The 21,949-nt window shown below is 37.7% G+C and overlaps 1 protein-coding gene across 3 annotated transcripts in view; it reads right to left on the reverse strand.

Moving 5' to 3' along the window:
• glt1d1 (glycosyltransferase 1 domain containing 1) overlaps positions 1-21,949 on the reverse strand; it is a 64,004-nt gene that overhangs the window by 39,760 nt on the left and 2,295 nt on the right. For all 3 annotated transcript variants that reach the window (XR_006370163.1, XM_044111392.1, XM_044111391.1), the window contains exons 2-11: positions 21,340-21,491; positions 21,102-21,207; positions 17,737-17,788; positions 13,790-13,826; positions 13,579-13,635; positions 9,203-9,301; positions 8,009-8,058; positions 5,365-5,408; positions 2,653-2,773; positions 1,610-1,708 (exon numbers count right to left, since the gene is read on the reverse strand). Coding sequence is in view for 2 of the 3 variants with exons in the window: in XM_044111392.1 (XP_043967327.1) it covers positions 1,610-1,708; positions 2,653-2,773; positions 5,365-5,408; positions 8,009-8,058; positions 9,203-9,301; positions 13,579-13,635; positions 13,790-13,826; positions 17,737-17,788; positions 21,102-21,207; positions 21,340-21,491 (817 nt within the window). In the remaining variant the exon portion in view is untranslated. The remainder of the gene's footprint in view (positions 1-1,609; positions 1,709-2,652; positions 2,774-5,364; positions 5,409-8,008; positions 8,059-9,202; positions 9,302-13,578; positions 13,636-13,789; positions 13,827-17,736; positions 17,789-21,101; positions 21,208-21,339; positions 21,492-21,949) is intronic.

Below are 21,949 nucleotides of genomic sequence, written 5' to 3' on the forward strand. Positions count from 1 at the left end.
CCCCACAGACTGATGCTGCCGTTACCAGAATTGGCGGTAGGTACAGTGTACTATGGATTGAAATCTTTAGCTTTACACCTCCAAACATATTTTTATGTTACTCCGGCAAAGCAGTATCAGTACCAGCTATCAGTACCAGCTGAGGTCATAGTTTATCTGGTCAAAGTTGCTGCAACCATCTGTGCGACCTTTTTGGCAGCAGTTCAGCTGAGCACACGTACAGAGAGGACTTAACTCAGCCATCACAACAACATCAAGTCACAGCATGGCATGGCCATGCTTTAGTTCCTTGACAACTGGCCTTAGCATATGTTATCCTCCCTACGCAACAAACGTAGCAAAAGTGGGAAACTGCATGGTTTTATGACAAGAGTCCTATTTAGTGCTTTCCAGTTTGCTGCTACATTGTTGCGATTAATCAACATGAGATAATATGATGTGTTTTATAAATATTTCACATATTTTTCATGGAAGAACACTGAAGATATGGCACGTTGTTTCAATGTAAAGCAGTCAGTGTACAGCTTGTAGAACTGTAAACTCGAAGTCTCATTAAAATAAGTCAACACAATTGATAGTGTTCAAACCGCTGCACACAAAGAAAAATTGTCCAAATTATGCCCAGAAATCCAATATTTTATGTGACCACTCTTAGTTTTTGAGCACGGCCTTAACTCTACTGGGCATTGAGAGCTTCACAGACGGCCACTGGAATCTTCTTCCAATCCTCCATGACATCCTCATGGAGCTGATGGATGTTGGAGATTTTGCGCTCCTCCACGTTCCACTTATGGACGTCCTACTGATGCTCAATCGGGACTAGGTCTGGAAACATGCATGGTAAGTCCAGTTTCTTTAGCAAGGCACTGGCCGTAGACTTTTCCAGTCTTCTTATAGTCTTGGCCATCTTTATGTAGAGCTACAATTTTCTCTTTGTATTTTATATCCTCAGAGACCTTTGCCATAAGGTGCCATGTTGAAGTTCCAGTGACCACTGTGAGAGTGATATAATAAATTTAACACACCTGCTCGCCAGTCCCACCTGAGCCTCGTGACTTGAATTTAACATTAAACAAAAAGGACACGAAGAAAGTCAACCATTAAAAAAACCCAAAACATTTAGTCCTGTTTGTGTTTTCAACTCTAATGACTCACATGACACCAGGAATGGAAAATAGCTAATAGGGTACAAATTTGGATAGTTTCATTTTCGTTGTCAGTGATTTAGGTATTAAAAGCAGCATTTCCACTTTCCTTTTTTTTTGATGGGACAGAAAATTTAGAGTTATTTAAGTTACTTTGCATTGTATCGAAGTGCCATATTATCAGCATTGTCCTATGGAAAGATATAATGAAATATTTACAAAAAGGGTGTACTTCAATAACTGCATTCCCTTGATCGATTATAATCTCAAATTAATCTGTGTTTTCACAATAAAGTCAAATAACGTGCTGAAGTAAAGTAAGTTCATTTGGGTGCTGTGAATCCGTATTTCTTCAGGCAAATGATGAGGCTGTAGCTGTAGCATGAGGGCCACAGATGCTATTTAGGCAGCAGAGATTCCCAGAACCTCTAATGTTTTCATCCTTCAATAATTTGACCGTATACCTGAGGAGAAGAGAACAGCAGCCCAGTGACTCCATGCTTCACCACAGCTGCATTTCCTGGTATGTTCCTGGCCAGAACAGGTACTCTGAGGTCCATTGCCTGTGAAGCAGAGGCGAATGAATTAGAAGAGCATGACAAATTTGATCTTGCTCTGTATTTCTAAATGTGTAGAATGTCGATTCATAATGTCGATAATCGATTCATTACACAGTGATATATTTCATGTGGCTTTTTTCAGTTAATTTTGGGGATCATGGCTTAAAGAATCGGAAATTCAAGTAAAAAAAAAATAGAAAGTTATTTAAGTCTAATTTAAATGTCACACTATCATTGGAAGACGTGTTACTGACACTGCATATACTGTCCAGTGCACAAACATATATTTAAAAAGGTCACCATTTCTATAATGAAGATCCTTTTTTTATTGTTCTTATACTAGAAAAATCTCACTTTCCGAGAAAATAGGTTTTTCATTAGCTGTGCAACTTATAAAAAAAATTAATGCGAAACAAACAGAGTGATGAATATGTCAGTCTGTGCGTTTTCTCTCTGAATTGAATTGCATTATTCTAATTCTTTGTTTGATGTACCTGTACGATCAATCTCTGGGACGACACGATCCTGCTCATTTTTAGCGGAGCAGGAAAAGCACACACACACACACACACACACAGCCATCGAGCCTGCTCTCACTTACAGAATTAGCGATTTATATCGGCGTCGGCAGGCTGTGGGGTGAAACATCCAAACATAGTAAGAAGACTTTAAGCCCACTGTGGATTGTCTTAATTGACTGTGTTTAAAGAAGATTAAGTGGAATTTGAGGCTTGACTCCACTCAGGAACAGACATATTGGCGTCAGGAAATTAATTTTGGTAACGGCTCTTCAATTAGCTTAATAATATTGATGCAAAGCAGTAGAGAAATATCTGTAAAAGCATTCACAGCTGAATGGGTGTGAGAAAGAAAATAATTTCTCTGTAAATACCTTGAAAAAGAAATATAACATTTTTCTCCCTCTCAACCCTCTTGCAAATGTTTACCTCCAAGATGGCTGCTGACATGCCCTCTGACACAGAACTGTTGACCACGGCAAAGCACCTTTTCATGGCGGCATGAAGCTCCTGTTGGCTCCTCTCCTGCGCCAGGAAGACCCCGGTGGCCCTGCAGAGGCAAAGCTGAGTTCTGTGTGACTTGAGGCCAAAATAGGCGTGAATGATGTTGAAGGGCAACGACAAGCTCAGGCTAGGACACATGGCGGCACTAAGTGTGACACGCACTCAGTGAGTTCAGGTAAAGTCTTAACAAGACAGGGCAGCTTCCTGCTGCAGAGGGTTTTGCTGTGGTGAAAGCCTTTGGCAGGAAAACTGCAAACTCAGTCAAGATTTGAGAGCGGGAGGAAGAATAAAACAAAGAGATGGTTGGTAGAGCACCGCTATTTTATGTGCAATCCCCTCTGAAAGTACCAGAACTGTCAAGACAATTAGGTTATTTTTGGGTTTGACAGCAAACATGTGGCTTTAACTTTAAAAAGTGAACTCTGTAGTTATTATTATTTCTGGTTTAATACCGCATATTTAAATGAGCAAAAGTGTTACCAAATTGACTTAAAACAGATTAATAAACTCAATGATAACTAATATCTTACAGCAAATTTCTAACTTGCAACTTGTTCCAAATGGTTAGTCCTTCCAGTGTCTGCAGGTGAAATGAATACTGCATGGGGTTTAAGCTTGTCAGGTCAAAACCTTGCACCTCTTGATCCAGATCAACGTCTTTGCTGTTATGGTCATCACCTTGCTGTGTGATGAAAGGTCTAACTTCAAGTTGGGTTATATCTTTCTTTAACTTAACAGATTTTTCTCCATGTAGACTTCTGAGCTCGTCAGAATCTCAAGCCCAAGTCCAGACAATCCCTCATCTGCATTTCACAAAGGAGCTTGCATATTTGGAATAAAGTGCTGAGACGGGTTGAAACCAGTCTGGTTTCATTATATCCCAGACTCAGCTAGCGAGGAAGTCAAAGCTATGCATGTGCTGGGCAAGCTGGCTTTAGAAGCTCCAGGGGGTGATGTAATGACATACGGTTTGTGTGACCCATGGGAATTAAAAGCCTAAATAAAACTAAGAAATAATTTCTGACAAGAACAGTAGGAAGGTTGGATATATGACTTTTAGATGTTTAGCCAACAACAATGATTACAACACTAAGTTATTGTTCTGAAAAGATCTGTATGAGGAGAGTCCTGACAAATCTTAATTGTAATGCTACAGTCATCTCCTCCTGTCATTCTGTACTTATTTCTAAAAGAACACAATTGTCTCCAATTTTGATTTATGACAATCCAAATGCAGCTCAGCCCACAAAACTTTGATCCAGGATTTTTGAGGTTCATTCTAGAAGATTTTTGGCGATCTAGGGTCTTGCCTTCCTCTCCTTCTGCCTAATGAGTGGTTTGCTTCTTCGAGTACTCTATTCACTTTTGTCTGTAAAGCTTCAGACAAACAAGAAATATTGATATCCTCACAAAGTTTCAGTCCACAACTTGCTGATTTTTTTTCTTGTTCTAGCCATTTCAAGGTTTTTACTTACAACCTTAGTAGTTTCTGTGCTTTTCTTGCTATAACCAACGTTTGAACAATGACGTCAACCTATTTTCACTGAACCTCAGCTTCATGTGAGCTCATCTTTAGTCAACAGACGTTAGCCAACTGCTCTGGCTTTCAAGTCGGCTAACCATAAATGCACAGCCAAACCCAATTTTGTCTACTGCAGAATGTCTAGGAGTAACTTTTGTTAATCTAAATATTTGAGGTTCCATTGCAAATAAAGCCTCTGAACTCTGAGATGCAGCTGTAAAAACTATTGATGCACCAATATGAACATTTTGGGCCTGTTGCACTGTTCTTCATGAAAACTTTTATATCATTTGATTTATCGTTGTGTCGATAACTTACAATTAAATAGAACAAAGAATCTGGCAGTATTATCAAAAATGTTTTTCTTTTTTTTCCCTTTTTTCTCCAGGTTGTTTGATGAGAGCATCAATGAATATCAGTGCATTAGAAAATATGATTAAATACAATTACTGTGTGCAGTTTAGTAATATAAATCTCACTTCTTTAAGTAAGCGGCATCCTGAGGAAGCCTATTTTAAATGTGAATGTCTTTCAGGAATACCAATTGTGATGTGGTGCTATTAATACTTTGCATTCACACTCATTCTGTAACTTAAAAGAGAAGTAATGAACATTTCATCATCATTTTTATTGAAATAAAAATAGTAAAACAAAATATTGTGATAAAATTCAAAGTCCATATCGCCCAACCCGATATTACTGCTTGTTTTCACCGGTAATCATTATTTACTGATACATGCATTGCCCTACCCTTTCAAAACTGTGGAAAAACAAAAATAAAAAAATCAACCACACCACTGACATTGCTTCTCTGCTTGAACACCCAACAATCCTGTCCCATGAACAACGGCGAGATGAAAATAAATATCGGTTATTGATATCGGCCCAGTTTTACTTATGGGGCCAATACAGATATCTAAAAATTGACTAATATTGGCAAATATCAATAATAACACTGAAATATCGTTTATCCCTAGTAAATACCTGAAAAATAAGATGAAATGTCTCATATTCATATTTTGATGTCACACCAAAATGTTTGCAGCTTAAAAAAAGAAAGAAGAAAAAGGAGACCTCGGAGGGGAGCGTATTTGTGTTTGTGTCTTAGTCCTTACCGTTTAACAACTGCTTCCACTTCAGCAGTGAGTGCAGGGTCAACCTGGAAAATAAATACATTTGTAGATTCAGGATTAAGACGGCAAACAAACACTGTTGTTTTAGATCCATAACAGCTTTATTTTCAGCAAGGTTTCTAACAGAAAACTTAATCAGACAGATAAGATAAACAATGTCAGAAGAATTTATTTTATGAGAAAATCACTCTCTCGGGAAATCCTGTATTTTCAGAGATTGGGGTCAGGGTGGGGTGGGAGGCCAATCTGATTAATTGCAATGTGGGATTTGCGTGCATTAGCCTGCCCTCAGAGAAGTCGAAGCGCAGCAATTTGGGTCAGAGATGCCACCAAGCAAACTGGTAGTTTTTATGCTCCCTCTCATCTTGCGATCCTGAAATGACTATATCTAATTTATTCTTAAGATAGTGTACAATAAAATCAACCACTTTCAATAGGGAGCATTTTAGTGCTCTGGTGCAATCTGGGTTTTGTTTTAGAAATATTGTTAATTTTTTGTTATTCTGCTGCATGTGGGACAAAACGATTTCTCTTATGGCATCAAAAAAAGGGCTTCTTTTCATTTCAGTTTCTCTAAAGTTCCCAAAGTGGCAGGTAAAGTCAATAAAAAAAAAAAAAGTATTTATATCCATTCGTGCAATTTCTCCCTTTATACAAGCTGCACTTTCAATTGAGTTGATAAAGCCTAGTAAGAAAGGAGTAAGATGTTGCTGACAAACACCGCTGACCTGAATTTTTCTCTTGTTGACAGATGTTGCACAGCCAGAGTGCTTATTATGAGGGGGAATTTATAGTGCGTCATTATAGACAGAGCAAGGCATGGCTTATTCTGCCTCCTGTTTTCTGAGTTTTCTGCATTTACATCCTCTGCAGGTTTTCTGTTTTTATTAATGAAACAAAAAGAAGGGGAAAAAGTGCAGCTATTAAAACATCTTTAACTAGAGACGTGGAAACATTAAAGCTGCGAAGATCTACTTATTTCACAGAAAAACAAACATGAATCTGCTGTGATTCAGGGCAAGATGAGCGAGATGAATCACACGTCTCTCTCCTTCCACTGAAGCGTCTCATCAAGCATCAACAAAGCGTAGCGGAAAGCACGAAGCGGCAGTAAGTTAGAGCATATGCCTCTGGCTATATCTTACTGAGCTGTTTTTTGAGTGAAACTATAGGCACAACATACCTTCTGCCTGGCACCACTGTTTGAGAGAATGAACAGATGCTTAAGCACGACTCACTGATGTGAGATCAAACCAAGTCAAGGGGAAGAGAAGATGAAGACAGCAAACACAGAAATCAATGAGAGCGATTGGAAACGAAACAGCAAAGTGAACAGAGCACCGAGACTGAACTTGGGTTTTTATATGCAGGACTAAGAAGTCAAAAACATTTTTCAGTGTATTCAAGTGCCAAACCCCTTGAAGTCTATTACTTTGTCACTTTTAAATTTTAAACTTTAATTCATTTTATTGAAATTTCATGTGAGACCAAAACCTAGTGGTGCATCACTATGAAAAGCAGCAAAAAGGACAATTATGAATGATTTCCAGTCATTTTGCCTAATCCAGTCTATGGATTTTTTCAAGCAATGCAAGACAGACGTTTTGCAGAAGACTAGTTTTAGTTTCCCTGCATCCCTGACCTCTCCGCTGACTTCCTTGCTCTTCATAACAGCATTCATTAACATTCTCTAGCAAACCTCTAAGATCTTCAAAGAACAGCTGGACTTATAGAATTCAACTTACAATGCATTTACTACTTGTGGGACTTCTGAAAACACTGGATTTTAGAGTGAAGAAGATGCATATAAATGAACTCTCAATTTATTTAATTGTAAAAATAGTCTAAACCCATGTGTCATTTTTCTCCATTTCAAAATTATGTGCCACTTTATGTTGGTCTGTGAAATTAAATCCCTTCTCTCTTCCAAAAGCAAAAAAAAAACAAAAAACTTTTACTGTGGTTTGTAGTTGAACTGTCACCAAATGTGAAAACTAATATGAATGCATTTATCATGCACGATAAATGCATAAAAGTTTTTATTCTTGATTGATTTATTTTCAGAAATCAGATGATGGTGAGAGTTTTCAGCTTCTTTCCCCCCTCGCTGCCAGCAAAGGTGCGGTTAATCCCTCCATGGGAGATAAACAGTTCAGAGGTATGATGCCGGGTGACCAGGCCACAAACTCTGCATGTAATCTAAACTGTCACATTTCCAGATAAATCTCTCTTTATTTGTGTGAAAATGGGAGAGCTCTGCACAGTTCATTAGTCAACGGCAAGTGCTAATCTGGGGTCAGCTGTGGATCAATTTAGCAAATAGCGAAACAGCTAGAGGCACACATGACAGGGGGGAGAAAAAGCAGGGGAAAAAAAAAAAACACCATTACTGTTGCTGACAGTGCAGACATTTCCCTCCAGAGCTGCTCTTTAATTCCAGCTAAACAGCTAAATCCTGTATCTCTGCTACATCCAATTAGAGGCTCCCTGACTTCAAACAGCAGGTTTCTCTGGACATTCAGAAGCACGGTGCTTTTTATGACAGACAAACCAAAGAAAGGAATTATTCATACTTTAAAATAACATTGTCACAATCTAAACATAATGACGTGAGATCACGACTCACCTTTGGCCCGATTATGATCAGTATATTGTGAAGGTTCTCCGAATGCCACTCTGAAACATGCAAAGCAACAAAATGTAAACATAGGCAGCTCGGAGTGCAAGGGGGTGAATATTTATGATTATGAATTACTGCTTATATTTTAATAGACTTCTTACAATTGTACTGTCTCACACATTGCTTTAGCTTTCAGGCATGAGTGCACTAGATTTTAATTCAAATGCACATAAAATCCTCACGCAGCTCATCTAAACATTAATGTACAATTTGACGCCCTCTAGTGCTGTCTTATTACCATAGCTGCGTGCTGTGAGAAAAAATAAAAAAATAATTGCAGGATTAAAACATTAGAGGCTCTGGGAATCTGTAACAGTTTTCACTGAATTCAAGTTAAAGTGGAACGGCAGCCACTGCAGGAAAAAGACATATAAAAGCCTGCATGTATATAAATACTAACAATAATAATAATTATTATTCACTTTGACATAAAAGTCCAATTATTACAAAGTCAGCTGTAAAGCTTTAACATCATTTTCACTACAGGATACCTTTTGAGTGAATGCTTCAGCTGCCAAGACTCACACTTGGCATTTTGATGAATTTCATAGCCTAGCATTAGTATTCAAACCCCTTGAACTTCTCAATTTGTGTCATGTAGTCACTGGATTTTATTGACCAACTACTTTGTGTTGGTCAGCCAACACAAAGTAGGGCTCAATCCCAAAGTTAGAAAAAAAAAAAAAATGTGTGAAATGTTTTAATCATTTTCACATGTGTACATTTTATTATTGGTATAAATGCACTACACAAGTCTGGCCTTTTGGAAAAGTAGTCAGGCTTTAAGCTAGACTACATGCAAATGTTAATGGACATTTGTCTGAAAAAGAAAACATTATGACATAATGGTCGTGATATGGGGATGCTTTGTTTGCTGATTAGAGTTGATGAAAAAGTGGACAGAGCTAACCACAGGATAATATTGCAAGAAAATTTGTTAAAGGCTGCAAGAAAAGCCTTAAGATTTGGAAGGAGCTTCATGTTCTTGCAGCACAACAATCCTAACCAAAGAGTGAGTGAAATTGTTTACATCAAAGCATATTCATGTTTTAGACTGTGCTAGAACCTAAAAAAAACCTCTTTGCTTTACTCTGTGCACATTTGCAGCGCATACAGTACTAAAATTGCAAAAGCAACAACCTGAAAAAACGTCTGCCAAATAGAGAGGGTCCTTAACTCTTCTGAGACCACAGACCAACAGGAAGACACGCAGTTCATCTAAGGACTCCGTCCTCACACCTGGAGAAAAGCCAGACACACAAACAGAAAGAGACAGCGACATAATATGAAAAACACTGCATAATGAACATCCCGAGTACATCAGCAGATAATGAAAGCAATACATCAGCCAAGGTCACGAGGACGAGAAGACAGCAGTGACTAATGTGGCTGCACAATGCAACAGGGAACGGAGTCTGTTGAAATTATTGAAAGGTTGCAACCTATTCAGTGCAAACTGCAGCGTCACGGCCACACTGTCTGACCGCTGCCATGAGGATTTGCTCACTGAAACGACTGAGCTATAATGAGGTAGCCCCCTCACGTAAGGCTAACAACATGGGATGTTTTGGGACCTTTGCGCTAGCTGAAACCGAACTGCTGTGGAGTTGGCCCTCTCCCCGCATCATCCAGCTCTCGTGTTCAATCTAGAGATTAGTCAGAAACTGGCAGGCGGACAACTGTGGCCAATGCCAACCACTACTGTAATGGACCTGACCCTTTAACTGCACCAAAATATTATTCTAATCCGAATAATGCCACCTATGTCGTGAAACACAGAGGCCTGGCAGTGCTATGCATCTCACCAAAAAACAGATCAAGAAATGTGGAACCCAAAAGAAGGGCAAGTGGAGGATGTTTAATAAATATCCATTATAAAATATGGGATATTGGTCCCTTCTTTTATATATTACATAATAAACCAAAGTAGGAATCGGAGTGCAGGCCATAGTCCTAGCAATTTGTGTAGGGAGAGAAAAAAAAATCCCAAACTGGAAAACATTTAAAACAAAGCCTCACACATAATGAGCCCTCATGAGTTGAGAGCTAGCACGGTGATACTCAAGTGAAATCCCCTGCTGCCAGATAAGTCCAGATCAGGAGGCTGAAGCAGTTCTTTTAATGCTATTAAGAGCAACTTAAAATGACAGCGTGAGGTCTGGGGCCAGACCCCGATCCTAGGATCCGATTGTCCGAAAAGCTCTAATATTTGCAGGATGCATTAGATTTTCTCATATTGGGAGAGAGCTCTTCAGTAAGACACCCAGGTCGGCACCTTAAACCCAAGAGCGGTGAAATTAAATCAGACAGAGGGAGAAGAACTGATCTGCTGAAAGGAGCAACATTTCTAAACATGCAAAAACATATCCGAACACGGCGACTTTGGACAAGAAACCCAAGATTGTGCAAAACAATTTCTGACTGCTTGATTTTGATTTTGACACCGACATATTGAGCAATCCAGTTATGTCTCTGTAAACCATGCTTTTCAAAAACATCAACACCTCTTTAATCGTGACAAACCTCAGTGTGTTATATTGGGATTGCTTTTGATACATCAACAGAAAGCAGCATACAAAGATGATGAAATGTAAAGAAAAAAAATTCAAGCTGTTTTTGTTTTTAGAAATCAAAATCTGAAAATTACAGCATCTACTCAGCAATTGAATTACTTGGTCTTAAAAACGCTTTATGAGGCCTTCATAGAAGAACTGTACTTACGCTAAGAACAAATCACACAAGAGTAAATCTTTACTTAATGTTTAGTAACCAGGGGACTTCTAAAGCACATCACAATTTATAGATTGCATCTCTAGTAAAAATCTGCAAAACAGGTTTTTTCCTTCCACATTACTATTAAGCACTTCTCATGGATTTCTCGCATGAATATTCAAACAAAATACATTGTAGTTGTAGCATGAGAAAATATTCAAAGGGTGTGAATACTTTTGCAACACACTATATGCCTGTCTGCATGTGATGCCTTGGCCAAAGAAAGTAAGCATGACGGCAGATGAAGAGGTTTTTGTTTTTTTTTAACTATTAACCTTATATCACAACTAATTTCTTCTGGTGCTATTCCATCATAAACAGTCATTTGCAATATATAAAAATAGATCATATTCTAATAACAAGCTGATATTGTATTTAGTGACATAGTGTGCACTCCTAGAACTAAAACAGCTGAATCGCTGAATGTACACGAATCAACAAGAGTCAGAAAATGTATAAAGATAGCCTCAAGTTTAAGGAACTTAACTTTTCCATTATAAATAAAACATCATGGCTCCTCTTTGCACATGTTGTTTCACTCCTTATTACACCAAGAACATGGCTGCTAATTTATTCATTAAAAGGGCCTGTGTAATTATTAACATGATATTTATGAGGAAAGTGCCACTTCTGCAGCAGCTCCTGGTATCACTGCTCACCTGTGTGGAGTACCGATCTACCCTTTTAATTCCACCTCACAAGGCAAACAGACTGGTTAAAGCAAACACGCACAGTCTTGTACACACACAGTCTCTAAAATGGGCTTAAAGCTCCTGGGTTTCGATGTAGAAGTCTCTGGAAAGAAAACTGAATTGGTGGAAATTCATGGGCACGAACACAAGGGCACATGCAGTTTAGCGCGGTTTTTATGGCGGTAGAAGCATTGCTGTCTCTTTCATCTTTACAAGCTCGGGTCTTTCTAAAGTGTATTACTGCAGCAACGAGGCCCACATAACAAAAACATGTTCCCATTCCAAATCTCCATTTACCTTCTCAGGGCTCTTCAAAACAGAACGCACTCTACATTTGGCAATTTAGAAATGATCAATTTATGTCACGCCAGATGGAACGATCCAAGTAAAAAAAATAAAAAAAAAGAGAGAGAGAGAGAAAATGTGCAGCACTGTGGGTGGAGAAAATGCACACATGGGATGGTGCCCCCTGCTGTGCCACGAGTGCGCGAAACGACAAAGGAAGGATGAAAGCCGACAGCACGGAAAGCACGTGGGATTGTTCCCGAAGTGGCTTTTCTACCTGAAAAGAACTAAAAATATGAGAAAAGTTCTTGACACTGATTACTGGAGATGGCAAAGCAGGTCAACCACTGCACAAAAAAAGAAAAACTATCAAGACATGGCACAAATAATCACTCAAATTTCAAAAGAAATAGAGGGTTTTTTTCACTTTCACTTTCAAGTACGATTCTTTAGAAAGCCATATTTACAAGAATAAAGAACAGGTTGTACCATGTAGTATTATGTCTCTCAGCAAAAAGCTTTCTGCTGTGGGGGTTGCATTCTGCAAAATAAAAGCAAGGAGACCTTGTGTTGTCAGGACAGTGCAGCGTGATGCATTAGTTCTCACTGATTTACAAAAAAATAAAAATAAAAAATCATATCAACAAGAATAAACACCAACAAAACAGCAGCATCATTTGCCTTTTGCTGGTCAAGAACAAGAACAATGCTCAGACGGTTGTAACAAAAATATATAAATATCTGACTCGGATTCCAAAGTTTCAGCACAATGATATAAACACACAATAATAGTGTCATCTGTTTCAAGAACAAATGGAGAAGTGAGTAGGGGAAAATTTGTATTACTTGCAGCTGCTGGGAAACCTGGTGATAAATAACCTGAGGTTAGAGAGCTATTAATCAGCTGTTCCTCTCTGTACTCAGTGGGGCTCTAAGAGAACACTAATGTACTTGGGATAGGCATCATCTTGCACTGTCCAATTTAAATTCCCAGATGCTTGTAGAGTGAATGTATGCAGGTACAGTGTTATTCATCGCAGCAGCTAGACGTTCGTCTTAGTGCTTAGTAGTGACTCTAAGGCATTCACACTGTCAAACATGGAATTAACACCAAAACCTGATGATTTAATGACAATTATCGACAACTTTGGTAATGAAGAAAAACTAGCATCCAGACAGGAGGCTAACGTGTGGACAAAAATGTCTCAAACTTGATCTCATTGGTCAAAATCTACTGTAGCAATACTAGCATGAATAATGTATAGCAGCAATAATAAACCACATTAAATAAGAACAATTATTTAGGATTCTTGATTAATTGGATTGCTTGTGTGAGTACCTGTTGTTTTAAATGTTGTCGGCCCAGCATTAGATAAAGGGCTACTTAAAAAAAAGAAAGAAACAACATGACAATGTTATGTTGTCATATATGTCTTTTCCATTTAAAGTCCTTAAGCACTCAACAAAACACTTGGGTTATCTTTTATGTAGGACGTGAAAAAATGTAACACCAGGGGAAAAAAAGAAAATCAACAATGCAATCCCAAACGAATACATTTATTCAAAATTAAATTGGGATATTTCAAACATTTTAATGTGTTATTGAAATCTTAGATATAGTATTAGTTTCAGGATTTTAACTACAATCCTAAAAATAAAAAAGCATGTTCTAAACAAAATTACACAACCGAAAGGAGTTTTCTATTTATTTAGTGAGATGTAATACGATTTACATTAAGCAACGGGAATAACACAAAACTCACGTACCTGAGCTCCTCAAGAATTCAGTCCAACAAAATTGTTCAGCCAACTCTGTCTGGATGCCTTTAAATTAAACAACAGCAGTGCTGTTAAGTTGAGAAAAGGCATATTCAACCCATCAATCCTAACAAATTATTTGTAATCCAAATATTAAATTATGTGGAAATATTCCACCGTTTCACAGAGTAATTCCTATTATAGCTGCAAGACAACTTACCCTGAGGCTGGACATAGATTTTACTGTCGGGTGACACCTTGAGCAAGAGAAGAAAAGATAAAAGCAGTTTTTAAAAAAGAGTGAAAAACAAGGAGCTCACAAGCAGATTAATCAGCAGTGATTGGCGATGTTTATTTAAACAAAGCATGAGATTGATGCTGTCGGTGCTGCTCTGGTTTTGGAAGCTAAATGTTCTCCATGCTCTGAGCGCATTCGACCAAAACACGAACTTTAAAAGGGGAGTCAGGAATCCAGTTGATAAGATAATAGTTATATTGCAAAATAAATCAAGGAGATGAAAATTAAATTGCCTGGATGTTATCACACCAGATCCATCAACAACGTATGTTTTGTGTCAGAATAAAAAAGCAGAGCAATGCCTCTCGTGCCCGGCTTGTCTTCCTGCTGTCACCACTTAAATGGTGGAGATAAAGGATGCCACTGGCTTCAATCTGCTGCCTGTGGCTGCAATCTCATCTGAAAATAAAACACGGTAATGTTTTTTTAATACCAGACTATTGTGAGACAGGGCCCAATATTGTGTTTGTATAATGAAAGCCCTTCTGTTACATTTACTGATGTTGTCAGACTCTGGACGTCTTTTTTGCTTTATAATGCAGAGATAAAAGCTTTTTGTTTTACAAATACAACAAAAGCGATTTTGAAAGGAATAGAAACTAAACGAGGACATAGTCAACATTGTGTGTATTAAAAATCAATAGTTTAATAGAGATAAATAGGGATAAACAGCATTTTATGCACTATGAGACACAACATTTATAACAGCTTGATGGGGAAACAAACCTTAATGACCACTACATAAAAACAGATGCAAACTGGATGTAATCAATTGATTAAGAAATCACAAATAAAGAAAAATATCACTGTTGCCCACAGGGGGCAGAACTCAAACCCCATTGCCAGGTTTATCAAAATCTTTTTAATAATTATTGGTCCATATTCAATTAGCTTGTAAGTCTTTGTCGCTCAATAAAAAGGAACATTCAATGAAAAGATTCAAAAGAGCTTCTTCTAAGGCTGCAAGGTGGTGCACTTGGTAGCAATATTTAACTTGGTAAATGGGTTTTAATTTGGGACTTTTTGTGTTGCATCTTCCTGGGTCAAACAACACTCACATCAGATTAACTAACCACTCTGAATTATCCTTATGTGTGAGTGTGTGTCTCGTGACCCCACCGGGAACAAGGCTGTACAGAAAATGGATGAATGGATGAGTGTGTGTGAATGGTAATATGTAATGCAAGTCTACATGTATCCATGTACTAGACCGCAAACTTTTGCAGATTGTCCCACCCTTTTTTTCCCATAATCCCTCTAGATAAGTCAGGAATAGAAAATGCATATTGTAAAGAAAGAGTAATTCATAAAAAGTGAGTGAAATTATTGCACTAACATTCAACAGTCATGAACATATAACTCTAAATCGCGAGCTTGAAATGCTAACAAAAAGGCTAATGTTTTAATGTTTCGGTCAAAGAATAGAAAGAACTTTTAAGTTGTGACACATTTGAACACAAAATGGAAAAGCTACCAATTAGCCTTAATTTGACTAACTCTGATTAGTTAGCTTCCAATCAGTACTTTCTATTCACTCTTAAAAAACACAAAAGATTTTCTAAACATGGTTTCAAAAAGCAATCCCAATGCTACGCCCCTATGGGATTCCTGAAATAATAGCGATGTTCAAAATAAGTATTTTTGTTTTTTTTAATGCCGTCAACTATAAAGTCAGTGTTGGGTAGTAACGGATTACATGTAACGACGTTACGTAATTTAATTACAAAAAAGAGTAACTGTAATTCGTTACAGTTACAATGAGAAAATATGTAATCCAGTTACAGTTACTTCCGAAAATATTAAGAATTACAAATTTAGTTACATTTCAAAAAATATATAAACAAAAACCTTTGCGAAATATGTAATGATATTTTTATTGCTTTGCACCCTTTATCGGCGTTTCCCGCTACGGCTCCTTGTCTCTATCACAGCCGCAATGCCACTCTGATGTTCCATCCTGTGCTGGTGAAAGACACCCTATGGGCTCTGCGTTGTGTTTCTTTTCGTGAAAGTGGAGTGTGTTCGGTGCAGGAGAGGAATCGGACACAGGGCTCTTCGCGCCTTTATTTCATCCACTCTACAGGCAGTAAACAGACTGTCAGAATTTAACAATTCTCCCTTTACTAAACAATCAAACCTCATCAAAACAAGATGCAATCTGCAGCCAACTGGCACACTGAACAAACAGAAAAAAAGATCGGCAAACCAACGCAATGTATATTTTTCACCGGGCTAGCAGAGCTGCCTTACAGGCAGTAAACACACTGTAAGGAATACAGCAGCTCGCACGCAAAAATCCCCTGCACTATGGTGTCCCCGACAGGACAAACATCTCGGAATTGTGATAATACCGGCAATTACAGAAAACAATAGTACCCTCTTCTGTAACATTTATGCACTGCTTTACATTTACATCTGTGAATATAAAAATGTTTTACGAATATTTGACTCTTTGGTGTTGATGCATGACAAACGTTGGAATCTATTCTTTCCCATGAGACATTGTATGCAATGTGCTAGTGTTATGGTTTTCATGAACATAAAGTAAACTAGAAAATTCCTGAAGAAATTTAACTGGGGCCTGCCAAAGTGTGCCCGTCGGTTTGGACCCAGGGTTCTGATGCTAAAAACTAGCATCAATGCTAACTTAGCTAAATAGTAGTCATTAGCTTCTGGAAAGTCACAAGTATGTTAAGTAAGCTGGACGTGCACCATTGATTATGTTAAAATGAGTGTATAAGCTGAAATTAGCCTAAATGCTAATGTAAGCCTAAATACTTTCAGCAGCATGTGGGGTATCATTAGAATGTTCTCTATAATTTACTTACTCCATTCAGTATACTAACCATGGCTATTAAGTCAGAAAAATAGGTAATAGCTTATTTAAGCTAAAAGGCTAATGCTAATGACTGTTCCCCTAACCTGTGAGAAACAAATAATGGAGAATCATATTATTGCACTGCCTGTGGCGGTGCACTAACCTGCAGTGCACTAAGAAAAATAAAATGTTGAACATGGGTCAATACTCATTAAAACCTCAAAGTAATCAAAAAGTAATCAAAAGTAATTAGTTACATTACTTTTTAAAAGTAATTGAAAAAGTTACACTACAATTACATTTTAAACAAGGTAACTTGTAACTGTAACGGATTACATTTTTAAAGTAACGTACCCAACACTGTATAAAGTGACACCAAGCAAGAAACTTTGTTCATTCTTTGTTGTAAAACCTGCCTCTCACAAAGACACACACTGTGTTTGTTCTGCAACTGAGGAAGAATGCCAATAATGCTCAGAGACTCCCAAATGGCTGTTATACATTTGACTGTCAGCAGATACAAATCTCAATATGATTGTTTAATCTGCGGCAAAATATTGGACTGCATATATACGAAGAGGAAGATAAAGTCACCAAATTATGTCTTGTATTTGTCAAAGTTGGTGGGGATTTTGTGCTAGAATACCTAGTTGCTTATCATGAAATGAATGTAGAGCAAAGCATATTTACAACCATAATTTCACTGATTTCTTTTTTATATATATTCCCTAAATTGTTTTTCATGCATGTAACATCAGACTGATTATGTGCTTGACAGGCTTTGCTTTATCAGATCCATCCATGAAATTGCAGGTCAGATGGTCTGGCTGATAGAATAAAAATAAAAACAAAACTTGAAGCTAACAGTACTGCATTTGTTAACGCAATAAATTAGCTTTACTCTGTGCATCCTCACTTGTAACTTAACTTAAATTTTGCCGCAAACTTAGAATGGAGCAAGTAACAGGATCAATGCATTATTAATGAGAAAATACTCCAGGAATAACAGGAATTTGATAGAGAAATGGGAGAAAAGGGGGTTTGATCATACCAAAACAAATTCTGCCTCTTCTTTTAGTTTTTCAGTGAAAGCAACAGCAAACCTGATTAGAAACAACAGGGGAAAAAATGCAAAAATAACTCAATCAGAACAAGGATTTTGAAAAATATGAGTGAATTTTAGTAAATGTACAGGCAATGATGATTTTGACATTTGCAGAAAAAGCAGGATTAGTAAAAGTAAAATTGAAAGATTTACAGAAAATCAGATTTTTGAAATTTGCCAATTTGGAGGTTGGACTTCATTTCTACATCCAATGTAGAAATGAAGTAAGCATGGAAGGTTTGTTCTGTACTGTGTGTGCATTTTTCATTCATCGATTATAGTTATCAAACATAGCATAACCATGGAAAGACATTTTGGTAACACTTTATTTGACGGGTTGTGAATAAGACTGTTATGACACTGTCATAAACATGACATAACAACATGTCATGAACATGAGTAAACTTTAAAAATGATGTAGCTTTATGTTATTAAAGCTAAAGTTTAATCAGTAATACTTTCATAACAAATTTATGACAGATCATGATTTCTTGGTTAATGTCAAGTTGTCATAACGAAGACATTTTGAATAATGTCAACTTTGTATTAAAAGTGTCATGATTTACCCAATAACACCTTATGACAATAGTCACAAATATTCATGAAGACTTACTCATCCGAGAAAGTTCATGTTTCCTTTGACAAAAGCTGAAATGAATCTTTACATGTCTGAGTTTATTTGGGAAAAATCTTTCTCCTTTGTACCCAATTATTTTCCTTCTTTTTATTTCAACAATCATCCTAATAATCCATTGAAAAAAACGGCAAGCCTTAAAAAGTCAATATTTTCTGCCATTCCCTTCTTTGTACCTCAAAGGCCTCATAAGACGACAGATAAAATATTAGTGACGAGTTTTTTCTGCTCAGAATAATGCTGCTGCTGCTGCACACTGCTGGAATGCTGGCCAAAAAAAAGAGTCACATAATTTTCTTAATTGACAAGAAAGCCAAAATCTTTCATAGCCAGTTTTTACCTAATGACTGATGGAAACACCTATCAAGTGTTTTTAAAAGTACAGCTTCCAAGTTGCATGTGGCAGGTCTGTTTGATTCAGGTTATCATAGTGGTTACATAAATACAAGTTTTGATGAGACTTTAAAACAGTCACTGTGTCCAGACAGACAGGTTTTGTTCAACATTCATGTCTGGAAGTGTTTGAGTTAGCACTGCCAGAAAAAACATTTGTTAACTGCTGCACCCATCTCATCTGTAAACTCGACAGTGGAACTGCTGAGGCACTCTGCAGTAATCCTAAAAATAACACAGGAAAACACACATTGAATTCACGCCTGCTTTAAACTCCGTCTTGAAACATTGGTCCCCGACTCCTGTTAAACATTTTACAAATGTAGATTAAATTATTTTGTTAAATTTCTATTACACCGTATTTGGTGCAAACATCTCGACAATCTTGTGACTTCTTTGCCACCAAAGATCAATAAAGTAACCACCAACATGGCAACAGGTACCCAAGCTACAATGCACCCTGATGTTGTTGTTGGCACAAACAAGAGCAGAAGAAAAACTTCCTTTGGCTTCAGGCAAACAAAACAATGAGAAAAATTAAGGAAATGTAGGGCAAAAATCACCGTGAGGATATTAATTTGCATGCGTGGCAGTGTATTATTAAGCGGCCCAACAGGCTCTGTGTGGTGACCGAATTTTAAGATCAAGGTCTGTGTGTGAGGAGGCATCAACAGTGGGAGGTGCATGGATGTTTGAAGCTGCAACAGCTAGATCTCCCCATTTGCTCCCAATAGGAGTTTGTGCCCTTAAAACTTCCCGGATAAGTTCCCTACCACGCCCTTTTCATCAGCATGAAAAGAGAAAGAGAGAGAGACTGATGTCAGGTCATTTCACATGATATTGATAAGTACTCTCTGTAAAACTAGAAAAGGAAACAACTCGCAACCTGCACAGTTGGAGTTAAATTAAAAATGCTCAGCCTCAAACTTTTCTCATCATAGTGATTACATTTTTCAGCTACAATTGAAGTAATGTTGAGTGCTGAGCTTCCGTTGAGCCGATTTAGCTTTATATGTTAGTATTTCTTAGAGATGGAATGGCTCATAAAAAAAATTTAATACTCTGCTCACTTGTCACAATTTGGGACATACAGTTGACTTTTTTTATGTGTAGCACCTTCCTAACTAAATATATGTAAGGTGTATATACGGTGCAAGTGAAAATCTCACCAGGCAAGCAAAGAAATTAATCCCTTTGGGTGCACCGATTGCAGCTTTCTGGCAGATCACGGATTTTTAAAAAGCCAATTCCAATTTTGGCCACTTCAATAAGAAAAAAGTTGCAACATTTGTCTCTAGTCACTTTTTAAAAATATATTTGCTAAAAAGTCACTAAATATAGTGACAAAGTTGAAACAAAGTGACTATTGTTACTTGTGCAGATGTGATTCGGTGGGCCGTGACTTAGCAGCCATGATGTCAGTCTGCATTTTCTCATGGCAGAGCAAACAGGAGACAGTGGCTGATTTTCACACTCTTGCAGAAGAAGATGAGATAAATTTCACATGTAAACATCAGCCAATAGCCAATCACTCAAAATTAAGGGAATTGGATCAGGGCCGATAAGGCCAATTGATCGGTGCACTCCGATCAACTGAAACTCAGGATGCACATAAATTAAGTTATACGTGAAACATCACTATATTTTAACATCAAGGAAACTTTTAGTAGAAAGTGGGAAATTAATAATTATTGTCTAAGTAAGAATTTAAGATAAACATCTTTAAACAGCTGTTTTAGCAAAATCACTTCATTTATTAGCAGCCAGCTATAACTTGTCATAATAGCCAACACTGAACTGCCAATTTTTACATGACCTAAGAAAAATATATATTTAAATAAATGGATGATGTATTGCTATTGTTGAGTATTTCTGGAGTTTAGACAAGAAAGATGAACTGAACTGTGGAGTTTGCGTACCATTCCATCTCTAATAACGTATGTCTCAGACAGAAACATCACATAATTAAACGTTATTAGACAATGATTAAATTTCATTGGAGTGACATGAATGAAAATATTAGGGTGGCCACATTTACGTCTTGCTTGAACTTCAAGATGCCGACAGCTGCATCAAATCGCTATAAAAGAGCGGGTTTGAAAAAACCCCAAAAAAGAAGTAAGTTACATTATTTGCACCAAAATGCCGACGAAGCTTCGACTGACACCTCAAAAAAAAAAAAGAGTGCTAAAGCTCATTATTAACTTGGTGTTCTGACTCAACTACAAAAACCGTAAGTCTTTGGAATCAAGCATTTTGAAATTGTGGTTAGCAGTCGGGTCACCTGGCTTTCAGCAGCACCTGCTCCATAACAACACGCTTCTGCTCATCTTTCACATCTTCATTTATGTCCGTTCCGCCAAAAATGACTCCGAAGGGTAAACGAAGGTCTAGTGCAAACAGAAAATAAGAACCTTCGTATAAAAAGGACATAATTACATGTTTGTTTTTCTGACAATTATTAGTAACAGAAAGTAAGATCCGATCACAACGACACAGATGATGCCTCAGTCAGTGTTTACCCAGGAGGAGTCTGCCAGCTTTGAAAAGATGAATCGCCAGCGCACCCTCAAACGGAGGATTTTGGGATACTAGATGTGCCACGTCAGAGGGAGAGTGAAAATCTGCCACATCTCTCAGCTCACAGCTGTGTCCTGCTGATTCAATGTGAGACCTTAAACATACAACACATGTGAAAACATTCAGTTGTAGTTTTGTACTTTAAAATAATGAAGTACAAAGGTGTTTGTCTATCATTTTAGCCTTTTTTTTCCCTCCAGGGTTCTTCTGTGGGCTCTAGTGTCCCATATTTGACAGTAGGCTGACAGGAAAGGGGAAAGACATGCTGCAAATGTCAGTCGGGTCCTGGAATCGAACCTGCGACGGCCGCGTCGAGGACTCAAGGCCTCCAAATATGGGTTGCACTATTCCCTACGCCACGACAGCACGCCCTGATTTTAGCCTTTTTAAGTACTATGTCACAGCTACAGTTCAGTGCCACTTTTCTCAGTCCAGAAGTACCATGCACAGTAATTGATGCCAACCAATCTGTGTTTTCCAGAATTATCAGAGAGTGGCATTGTTTGTCCTAGTTAAAATGAATCAAACTGGGCGTGCTGTGGTTGCGTGGCA

Source organism: Gambusia affinis, linkage group LG03, assembly GCF_019740435.1.
Source record: "Gambusia affinis linkage group LG03, SWU_Gaff_1.0, whole genome shotgun sequence".
Lineage (NCBI taxonomy): Eukaryota > Metazoa > Chordata > Actinopteri > Cyprinodontiformes > Poeciliidae > Gambusia > Gambusia affinis.